The sequence below is a fragment of the Cynocephalus volans genome, chromosome 7 (assembly GCF_027409185.1).
Source record: "Cynocephalus volans isolate mCynVol1 chromosome 7, mCynVol1.pri, whole genome shotgun sequence".
In the NCBI taxonomy this organism is placed as follows: Eukaryota; Metazoa; Chordata; class Mammalia; order Dermoptera; family Cynocephalidae; genus Cynocephalus; species Cynocephalus volans.
The window spans coordinates 81,601,521-81,613,643 of NC_084466.1; the positions used below are offsets into that span (position 1 = coordinate 81,601,521).

Below are 12,123 nucleotides of genomic sequence, written 5' to 3' on the forward strand. Positions count from 1 at the left end.
GAACTGCTGCCTTTTAAAGTTTTTTGTGTTTTTTAAAAGTTTTTATTTAATGTTTTTATTAAATAAATAGGTATCCTTTTTTTACAACAAATATAAGGTAACTATATACTTGCTTTACTATAATAACCACAAGTTAAGATATACACTTTTTTCATTTTCCATTACTCCCAGAATATGGTGGAAGTATGAAGAATTATTTCAAGAAAAGTTATCCCATTATAAACATAAGCATTAATTTGATTTCAGAGCATGTTCTCTAGAACACTGAGAATGCTACAAACCTCACTGACATCCCATCTGTCTTTGTTTCCAAATAGATGATTTCTACTCACAATATAATAGATCTTTGAGCTCTGGAACCACCTGCTTTCCTTTTTTTTTTTTTTTTTTTAAGATTTACCATTCTGAGGCTTTCTTTCCAAAATGATTTTCAAAAGACTGGCTGGACTGAGGTAAGCTCTTTATCACCTATTGTAACACCGGGAAACAGAATGGTCACCCCTAGGTGGCCCTACGGGGTAGGCAACTATTAATAATAACATGCCTAGGACAATAGAGTAGCTCAGAGTTAACATGAAATCATTTTAAGTAATTTCTATAGGTTTCTTTAAATCTTCAAAATCTGAGATGTCATCTGAATTATTAGATACATGTTCATTTACCAAGTGTTAGCTTATTAGATAAGGAGTTTTCAGGCCCAGCTGTACATTAAAATCACCTGAGGAGCTTAAAAACAAAACAAAAACAAAACCAAAAAACAATAAAAAAAATAATCTACCAACCATCCCTTTATCCCAATTTTGGTGTTATTAGTTCAGGATAAGATACAGGTATCAGTATTTTTCAAAGCTTCCACAAAAGATTCTGATATGCAGCCAGGGTTGAGAACTACTGGTTTAGTAAAACGTTTGTAACTGGCATATTTGGGAAACCAGCTAAGTATTTTAAGGCAATCTCTAATGAAATTTTAGCACTATATGGCTATCCTTAACAACGTCCTGCCCAAATAATAAGAAATAAAAGGAAGTCAAACTACATTACTAAAATAACACTGAAAAGTTTAAATTTACGAATGTATCCAAAACTAGTATTCGTGAATCACACTTTGAACACAAGATCTTACATCAGTCGAAAAACCTGATTTGATAAACAAACTACTTTAAATTTATCAGGAGAAGAGATGTCAAGGATCCTATCAGAGAGACGTAAAACTTCAGTGGTGGTACAGAGTCAGACTGGCAGGAGGGAAGGTGGCATGGGAATGACCACTGTTACTGTTGCCATTGTTTCTGTTCTGTGAAGGGCACTGCTATGAACTCCAAGAAAGATTCCCCTCAATCACACTTAAGGTCAAGTAAAACATTCCAAGTAATATTAATGAGAGCATAGAAAATCTTGGTCAAGAGAAATCAGTGCATGTAAATTCTAACTGTACATTTCTATCGGTGTCTCAATCCAATATATTCATTAAAGCAAGCTAAAAGTATTTGCTATTTACTAAGTATTTGAGCAGCATGTACCAACAGCCTCCCAATCCTTAAAAGAGTAGAATTTTCATTTTTGCTCCACCCTAGATTGATGATGTACTAAGCTTCCCACCTAGAACATTTCAATATTACCTATTATGAGAGGAAAACAAAGGTCTAAAACAGGTGAACTGGATGGGTTTAAAAAATAAGAACATCTGATTTTGTATACATTCCACCACCTCTCTAAAGCTGACTCAAGTTATGAACACCCACTTTTAGAAATAAAGTATACATGTGACATAATTCAGATTAAATTAGAATTTATTTTTTTAAATAAAAGAGGTTAATAAAGTCTTGCTTAATTAAGAGAGTTTAACATCATAAAAACTCAATAACTCTCCTCTCCTTATTCCCAGCTAAATAATTTTCCATTTGTTATTTTGCTTCTTACCTCCATCTGGTTTTTCCCCCCATTTGTTGAATTCAGTGGGTTTTCCCCCCAACTCATTTTCAGTTTCTTCCTGATTCTTGATTTCTTGATTTCTTTCTCTGATTCTATCTATGGCTCTACTTATGTCCATTTTACTGAAAGTCAGTCTCTATTCACGTGTCTGAAACAGACTATGAAAAATAGACTACAAGAAACAATGCACTCCTTTCTTACGTTCCCTCTTCTCTGTGAAATCACACTCCCCCTTGTGGGACTACCTTTCATTCTCTCCTATACCTTACTATAATAAGCTACATGAAAAATCTTTGACACATTAATATATAAAAAAATAAAAAATAAAAAATAAACAAAAGAAAACTTGATGTATCCTATACTGCTGAGAAATAAACAGAAAGTTACAATTGGTTGAAGGTTGCCTAAATTTACGAATAAAAGTAGTTCCTGACTTACAAATCAGTTGCCCTAAATGCTTACTTAAAAGTTGGTTATTTTAAACTCAGGCATCATTTTTTCTTATGAAGTGTTTCAGTTTTCAAAGTTATCTACACAATCTACAACATAACTAAAATATTGTACATTTGCAAGCAAAAGAAAAAAAAAATACTGCTGTGACACTCACAGAAAAACAAAATCAAACTAGTCTTATTGTATAATAGCAATTTAAAAATAACCCTATTCAGAAAAGAATGAAGCAATAACCATAAAGCATGTATTTTGGGTTTTTTTTTTTTTAACATGAACAGGGATTCTAGTTGATGGCACTAGCTCTAAATAATGTTTAATTTCCCCTTAAAAATTTAATATTATTTTCTTGGGTATATGAAAAGCACTAGTATTTTAACAGTCAATAATCACTTTTGGAAACACAAAGATTATGAAGAAAAATTGATCAGAGCCAATTAGTTAGGTACTAGGTATAAGACAGAAGAAGGAAAATACCTAAGAAATAATCACCCTAAATAAGAAAGAGAGAGCAAATCTCCTAGGCAGAAGAAAGGTGCTGTTGTGGGGGAAAAAAATAACTAGTCAGATTCTACCCTGTACTGTCCACCGGATGTTGCTATCAACCAGGACAGCTTGGCTGCTGTTGAGGTTAGGTGGGCAGAGACAGAGTGGGAAGGAAGATCTGAAAAGTGCATACAACTGAGGGCAATGAGTGCCTGTCTCAGGATTGCATGTCTGTGGTCCAGTAGCAAAAGAGATTTATGCTTGAATCAGAATACTAAACAGTACTTGGACTCTACTTCTCATTCTGTCCCTTCTTTCCTCTTTGTTATGAAATTTTGTCTCATATGAGCGTGAACTAAAATCTTTTTTCAAAACTTCAAATAAAAGAAGTTGAAAAGAAAAGAACAATGAGAAGGTGTTTCTCCCCGTGAGGAGAGATTCTACCTCATATCCAACCTCTTCAGGTTAATAAATGTTCCAAAAAACCAAAACCTCTTCAATACAAAGAACTAAAATTGTTTTAAAGTGATAGCTGCATATCTTAATGTGAAGCATCACAATACAAACTGAATGAAATAAAATACTGTCTTTAAATAAGCACATTACTTGCACAGAGTAATCAAGACAAAAGCAACTATTCTTAATGCTTCCCTGCAGGAATAAGTTCTTATTCTCCTATACCTTATCATATTAATCAAGAAATAAGTAGTAGCAAAACACCTAAGAACATCAGGGACCCTAAAACAACACTGCTAGAATGAAGTTGGACAATAACCAAATTCTGATAATGTATAAGAAATGAGTGACAGGCTGTGACTAAACAAAAGAAAAAAAATCACTTATAAAATGGCAATCCAACAATAATCCTTCAAAAATATTTCTAAAATTTTATTATTGGTAGTGGGACAAGTGTTCTAAAAGTAAAAATACTAGATGTGATTAAATTACAGGAGTGAAAAAAGTAAGGTGTCATTTAATATAATCCATTCAGCTGACTAATCAATCTGTTTTAATCCATTTATGCTGAGGACATATTTCCTAGTCACATAAACACATTTTCATTTTGAATAGCTAGAGTCTCCGACACTGTCATTAATTCTGTATATTCCAACCTATAAGGGCTCTACACTAGGTGTATCACAGTAACTAAAAAATACATGTTCAAAGTTTGCACAGAGACCACCCATGAATAAAGTGAAATGTAGACTTAAAATTCTGAAATACTACATTAAACAAAATTTTTCTTTTTTTTTTTTAAGCTTTAAGTTATTAAGTATCCATGTTAATTCTTACTTACCTGGTACTGAGCCATTAATGCCAATGGATTATTATTTTGACTGTTATCAAATGTTAAAACATCAAAAACTCCAACGCAATTTACTCGCAACCTTTAAGAAACCAGAGAATTTAAAGATTAAAATAAAAATTTTTATTATATACGAATGGAAATTTAACACTTCCTATAATATTAGGAAGGATTTCAGGATATTATTTAGTCTAACTTCCATCCCCACCCTCCTATAACCTCCACCAACTACCATTTTAGAGATGAGGAAATTAAGGCTCACAGACATCAAGTGATATGCCTATGGTTATAAAAGTCAGTAACTTATAAAGCCAGGACTATATAAAACATCTTTTGACTAACAGGTCAGTGTCCCTTTCACCACTCCAAGCTGTTTAATAGTTATTCATGAAACAGAACTAGTCAGTTTCCCAACACTTGCTAAAGATGTGTCAGGCACTGTTTTAAGCATTTTACACATACTAACTCATTCAAATCTCTCAATAACATTATGAGACAGGTACCATATACATGAGGAAAATGGAGTTAATAAATAGTATCTAACAAGGGTATTGAAACAGAGAAGTTAAGTAACTTGTTCAAGGTCATATAGATAGTAACTAACACCTGGTGCCAGGTCTTCAGCTCTTTATGCTATGTTGCCCAAGACAACTCTCAAAATTACAGCAACTCAAAACCTGGGTGAAGTTGAGGTCTGTGTTACCTAACTCTTCATCAGTTGTTCTCAAAGCATGGTACTTAACCGGCAGCAACAGAACCACCTAGGAACTTGTTAAAATGCAAACTCTCAGGCACCACTGTAGGCTGACTGAATAAAAAACTGTGGGGTAGAGCCCAGCAATCTGTGTTTAATAATCCCTCCAAGTGATTCTGATTCATGCTAAAATTTGAGAACCACAGTTCTACATAGAAAAGTTGTACTGATATTATTTCAATATTCCCCTAACCCAAAACACATAAACCTCTTGGACCCTCACCAAGATTTTTGGTTAATAACCAGGCATTTCATTAAGAATTTAACTTAAAAAAAAAAAAATTACAAATGAACTCAAAGTCATAGCAGTTCTTCTGGATGGAACATATAAAAAGGTAGAATTAAAACAAATCATCATGCTTTATTTACTAAGCTGTCGTAGGTTAGATGCTCAAAAAAGCCAAAACTCAAAATGCTAGTACCTCGTTTTGCCAGTTATCAGAATCTTTGTTGGATCCATAACTCGACATGCCAAACCTGCTGTATGAATGGTTCGCAATGCAGAACTCAGTTGGACAATATACGCCCAAATAAGAGATTCTGGCAATAATCCAGCATGCTGTCTGGGCAATGGTCCATCGTGTTGACCTATAAAGCAAACAAATCAAAAGATGACATCTTCATTTAAAGTAATCAACTACGAGACTAGAACATTCAAACCAAAACTAACAGAGAAAATTCATGTATATTCACGGCACAACATGTTAATTGATGTGTGTGTGTGTACAATTTTAGTCTATTAGTAAAAATTTAAGAGACAAGCCCAAAGCTTCCTATGTCTGAGATTATATCTTTTATATTGTTAGCAGCAGCAGCAGAGCTCTCACTGAAATGCTCTTGTCTGTGACCACATAATTAAACAAAATTACTTAAAGTGGAGTTCATATTTGTTAACCAAAAAAAAAAAAAAAAAAAAGTGTAGAGATTGTTTTTTATTTAACATATGGCCAGCCCTAGCCCATATTTATTGTTCAGCATGTGAGAGCTATTCAATCTGTAGCTCAAGGGAAATAAAAGTCTCTACCATCACTTACACTGAACATGTATTTTCCTATACTGCTTAGCTTTTCTATTACAGACCTGACAGAAAGGATAATACTCAATTCACACAAACATAAATGTAAAACACTGAATGTCACACTTTGTGTAATGATGAAACACCAACATAATCTGATCTACCATAAAAAGTAATACTTTTTATTCTATCAACTTTTGTAAGTGCTTTTTGATATTTCTTGGGTCACTGAAAATACTTTAATCAGTAGAAAAAGAGGCATATAAATTAAATCCAGATTTTGTAATTATTTCAGGAAATATGACCTTATATTCATTGGGTTACAACCTGTTGTGATTCAGGTATAAAAGCAACATAGCTAAATGATTAATTACGGAGATAGGAAATAGCAAACATGTACTTATGGCCTGGGACAGAAAAGAATTTCTAATAAGAAGCACATACAGGGAAGGCTGGTTGGCTCAGCTGTTTAGAGCACAGCCTTAAAACATCAAGGTCACGGGTTCAGATCCCTGTACCAGCCAGCCGTCAAAAACAAAAACAAAACAAACACAAGAAGTGCATACAAAATCCAAAAACTATATATATCTCAATAAGGATAGATCTGAACATAATATACTCTGGAAAAAAGTGTTAGATGAATCAAAAAGTGGCTCTAGTGATAAATGCCAAGGCAATGTCAAAGATGACTATAAAGAGTTTAAATAAAACTATTTAATAAATGTGGTAATAAGAAAAAGGAACACATAGCAAACACATTGTGCTTACTATGTGCCAAGTTCTGTTCAGCTGTTTCACCCACATCAACTCATTCTAAACCTCTTATCAACCCTTGCATGGTATGGTATTATTCCTATTTTCTAAACAGTCTGTTCTTACAATACTTGTATGTGTCTTTTTTAGTTTATGCTAAGATAATAAATTACATAGTACAAAATAACAGTTGACTTCCATGCACATATAGTATGTTTAGGGATGTTATTACCATTCAAACAATACTTTAAAATACTAGAAAAAGGATTGATTCCTCTGAAAATGTAAACATTAATATATCAAATAATCAGACAACACTAAAAACATAATTAAGATTAAAAAAAGAAACTGGAAAAGAATGCTATAAACTAATGGTTCTCAACAGGGGTCAGTTTTGCTGCTCCCCACCTCCCGCCATTTGGCAATGTCTGGAGATATTTTTAGTGTTACAACTGAGTCAGAGAGGGTTGCTACTGGCATTCAGTAGGAAGAGGTCAGGCCACTGCTGAACATTCTGCAATGCACAGGACAGCTCCCACAAAAATAATTATCTAGCCCAAAATGTCAATAGTGTTGAGGTTGAGAAACCCAGCTATAAATTAAAGCCAACAGTCATTTCACAGGTGTTATTACTAAAATAAACTTGAACAACAACTACATTCATCTATAGGAAAAGTTATACCACATCCTCTTCAACAAAATTATGCATGTGTCTACAAATGACACGGCAAAAGGAAAAAAATGACCACACTACATGACCAGATTTTTAATGTGAAACAGCCATGTAACCACAGCTTTCTTCTTCCAACTGTCAGAATGCATAAAGCAACGTCACAAGTAAACAGAAGTAATATATTTTTATCTACAGAGTCTTTAAAGGAGTCACAATCAGAAAGATACTCTAAAGTGAACTCAAATCTTTCTCTCCCCTCTTTAACTTCTACCTGTTATGTATTCAAGAAAAATCTTAAAAAGATTAAAGACCATAGTAAAAAATTTGATGCTTCTTTCTTGCCCCCAAATCAGAAAATGGACCTTCTCCATACCCATATACATAAATTAACAGACATCTCAAAATGGATTTACTTTTCTTCTGAAATCATTTACCCCTTAATAAACATTTGTTAGAATATAATTAAAATATTTTGGATCTTTGCAAAATTTGAATTATAAAATAATTCTTTTAAGAAAATATTACAAAGGGAAAAAAGGAAAATACTTCAATGTTTAAGTAAAAGTTAAAATATCTATTTTGAGGACTGATTCCCTAAGTAACAGGGAATCCTACCTTTAAATAAAGGTATTTGTTTAGGGAAATAATTACACAAATGATGATACAGTCATATTGGACTATAAGGGAATCACTAAATTATATTCAGAGAATATAAAAATTAGAAGGAAAATACTTGTAATAAATGAAAGATACCATCTGATAAAAACAAAAATAAACAATACAAAGGGAGACGAAAACAAAATAAGACTGGAAAGAAATATACCAAAAGATTCATAAAGGTGTGCTTTGGTGGTGAAGTGATAAAAATTATTTTTCTTTTTAATGTACTGACTTTTCCAAATCATCTTTACTTAGAAAGCATTATATTTTTAAAAGAAAAACATTTTTAAAAATCAAAAAATTTTAACATATTCTCAGTTATTTCAAACCTCAGATAATCCATGTGAGCCTTCCACAATCCGTCTTAATCTTAGTAAACACATATAATACATTATCTCCTAACTTCTTACAAATGAAAACCATTTCTTTAAGATATTTCTTTTTAAAACACAATAGGGCCTTTAAGCTGAATGATTACAGGGATAAATTTACATGAGTAATATTTTAAAATACAAATTACTCTTTCACAGAACAAAAACATTTGTGAAGACAGTCTGTTTGTATCTTTTCCTTACCCCACTTTCTCTTTGTGAAATAGGCATCAGCATTAGGGTCATTAAAGTGTCTGCTCATCATAGTTTCTCCTCCAGCATGGAAATCATATGCAAACACGAGAGCTTAAAATAAAACACAAACACTCAGTATTGAAATCTGGCTTCAAATAATAAAGTTCACCAGCAGAAAAGCAATTGCAACATACTCACAAGGCTCAGCAAATGCTTTAGTGGTAAATACTTCACGCAAGGTTACAATATTTGAGTGCTGAATTTTTTTCCACATATCGACCAACACCATGCACTTTGTGTTAACAAGACGAAAACCTGAAAAAGAAAATTTTTCTACTTCAGTAAACTGTAAATGACATCTCCCTCATATTTCATCAGAAATGTGAAGAAAATGCAATATTACAAAAGTACACTGCTTATGAGGTACTAACTTCCAAATGACAAAATAAATTTATTGTCCTTTAAGTTCATATATTAAATAAATCAATATATTCAGGAAAGTTTGAGTAATCTTAGCCTCAATAATATGATTATAAAAGAGGATAATTTATCTTCCTTACCGTGTATCCTCCGAAGGCAATACGGCAGATCATCTTTGCTATTTACAGCTTTGTAGCACGATGTAATATACCCAAAATTACTTGATTTCTGTATCCGGTTGGGGGGTGGCAGTGGTTCTAGAGGGAACAGGCTATGGTAGCTGTCAACTTCTGTAGGGACTGCTAGAGTAATTCGTAGGAAGACAACTTTAAATTACAGATATTCATAAATAAGACATCAAATAAACTATAAACCACTCATGTATCACAATACACTTCTGTATCATAGTATAGTGTCAACATTTATAACAATTCTATAAAACACTGTGGCTTCAGTATCAATAAAAATAGGCATTACAAAATGACCGAAGAACACCTGAAGCTCATACACTCAATAATATTTCTTCTTTTATAGCACAATACAAATTTTTTACTTCTCAGAAACAATTATTAGAAACAATTTGAGTTATCGCTTAGATAACATTTAAGATTCTGATGGTGAATAAAAATCAAAATAGGCTTGTTTCTTTAGCATTTTATTTTGTACAAAATGTATTTAGGCAATGATGTCTAACATGAATTCTTATTTTTTAAAGCATAAAGAAATTCAAAACAAATCACATGAAATTGCACTAGTGTGTACACATATGAATGTTTGTGCGACATGTATGTGTATGTTTGTGTGTATATATAGGTATGTACCTATAAATGTGGCAATCTGTATCAAAATTCTTAAAAACATAAGAACTCAAGGAAATTGAGTTCAAAATAATTAAGAGATGGGCAGCTGATAGCAATGCTCACTGCAGCTTAATAATAGTGAAAATATTAGTGTAACTGCATAAAAATGGGGAATTGGTTATAAATAGGTATTAGCACAGCCACTCAGTGGGATAACATAGTTTTAATCCCTAGCAAAATATAAAAGAAAAAACAAAACAATTTTTCCACCATGCCTTCCTCAAAGACAAATTATGCTTAAGGATATACTGTTTGAGTATCCCTTACCCAAAATGCTTGGGACCAGAAGTGTTGAACTGTTTCCAATTTCAGATTTTTCATATTTTGTAATATTTGCATTATACTTACCAAATCCAAAATCTGAAATACTCCAATGGGCATTTCCTTTGATCATCACGCTTATGCTCAAAAAATTTTGTATTTTAGAGCATTTCAGACTTTGGATTTTCAGAAAAGAGATGCTCAACCTGTACAGTACATAGAGATTAAATGCTCATGATATACTGTTAGGCTCCAGAAACTATATATCTCTAGTTCCAATTTGGTGTTTCATAGGACTAGAAAGCTGTACACTAAAATGTAGAAACCCTATTAAGAAAACTTTCACTAATTCCAGAAGACAGGTTCAAAATGATCCCTTTGCCTTTGCCAAATACTTTACACTCATTATCTCTTAGTTCTCACAACAATCCTATGAGGTAGATTCCCTATTTCATAATAAGGAATATACAGATTACATATGTTAGAGAGACAGTTGGGATGCAAACCCAGGGCTCTTTGATCTTGTAGTCTTGTGCTCTTAATTCCTAGACAGCATTTTGGCCATAGTACAAAACACACATAGGTTGATTCGATGTCACTTTCAAACCTAGGTAAAGTGGCATATTCTACTGAAATAAAGGCAGTAAAGAGAAGTATACACAGAAATGAATACTCATAGCTGTAGCTTTTACTTTTGCTCATTTACTATTTTTGATTTGAATCATCAGTGTAAAGAAATCAGATGATGAATAAATTATGTTTCCTAGCTATTTCATAAGGAGGGCTTAATACAGGAAGTAATTTCACATCAGTAAAAATGTACAGAGCACTTAGTATGTATTAGTGAACCCATATTTAATGATATATGGGTTCTTAGGTTCTTACCCTCAAGAAGCTTAGAGAAAAATTAAGGACACAGATTTATATAAAACATACTCAAGACAAAATAGTCATTAAGAAAAGTACAATTCACCATGGCACTGGTTCTTAAACTTAAGCATCAAAATCATCTAGAGGCTTGTTAAAACATGGCTTGCTGGGACCCACCTCTAGTTTTTGATTCAGCAGGTCCAAAGTGAGGCCCAAGAATCTACAATTGTAACAAGTTCCTAAATAATAATGAAAATGAGGCTGCTGGTCAAGGGACCACACTTGGAGAACCACTGCACTATGGAAATACAGAAAAGGGAGCTGTTCCCAAGGATATTAGGAAAGATCTCATAGAAGAATTAGCATTTTTACTACAAACTGAAGGAAAAGGCTAAATAAAACAGGTAGAAAGTGTGCTTTCTGGTGAAGGAGTAAACAGAACAACAAACACTGCATGTGTTCACTGCAGTCAGGAATGGTGAGACCTCACATGCAGTGACAGCACAGGGCACATCACAGAGTAGAAATAAAGCTGAAAGAGGTATGCTGGGATTAGATCATAGGGAAATTTAAATGCCATACTAAAGACTTGAAAATTTATTATGCCAAACAGTGGTATTCATATCACCAGTCTGACATAGAGATTGAATGAGGGACACAATCAACTAAAAATCCTATGCTCTTAACCCCTTTATCCTGTGACCACTTTCAAGCAAGTCATACTGAATTCCACAAATTATAGGGAAAAAAAATCTGTGCTTCAGTGGAAAACTATGTATTACCTAAAGGATACCTCTCAGTTGTCAGATTCTGATTCTATGGAAGATATTTTCAACTCTATAAATTGTAGATAACTGATAGCAGTGCAAAATAATTCTTGTCTACACATGAATATTCTGTCCTGTCCAATGGAGGTTCAATTGACTTCCCTCCTCCCCTGTGGAAACACCAGTTTGCACATTCATTTCAATATTCCTTATCCATAATATGTCTTATGACATGTGACTGGCTCCATCATGAGTTAAATAAAATAAAATCTTTGATACATACTCATTTTTATATCTGTATGTCATGATTTTATCTTTTTCTGAAAATCATCTTTTAGTACATTTCCCAG

The 12,123-nt window shown here is 33.0% G+C and overlaps 1 protein-coding gene across 6 annotated transcripts in view; it reads right to left on the reverse strand.

Moving 5' to 3' along the window:
* The window catches only part of PAN3 (poly(A) specific ribonuclease subunit PAN3), a 135,254-nt gene that overhangs the window by 15,496 nt on the left and 107,635 nt on the right, over positions 1-12,123 (reverse strand). For all 6 annotated transcript variants that reach the window (XR_010024041.1, XM_063102004.1, XM_063102001.1 and 3 more), the window contains 5 exons: positions 9,156-9,317; positions 8,794-8,910; positions 8,605-8,706; positions 5,351-5,516; positions 4,166-4,256 (listed from right to left, as the gene is read on the reverse strand). Coding sequence is in view for 5 of the 6 variants with exons in the window: in XM_063102004.1 (XP_062958074.1) it covers positions 4,166-4,256; positions 5,351-5,516; positions 8,605-8,706; positions 8,794-8,910; positions 9,156-9,317 (638 nt within the window). In the remaining variant the exon portion in view is untranslated. The remainder of the gene's footprint in view (positions 1-4,165; positions 4,257-5,350; positions 5,517-8,604; positions 8,707-8,793; positions 8,911-9,155; positions 9,318-12,123) is intronic.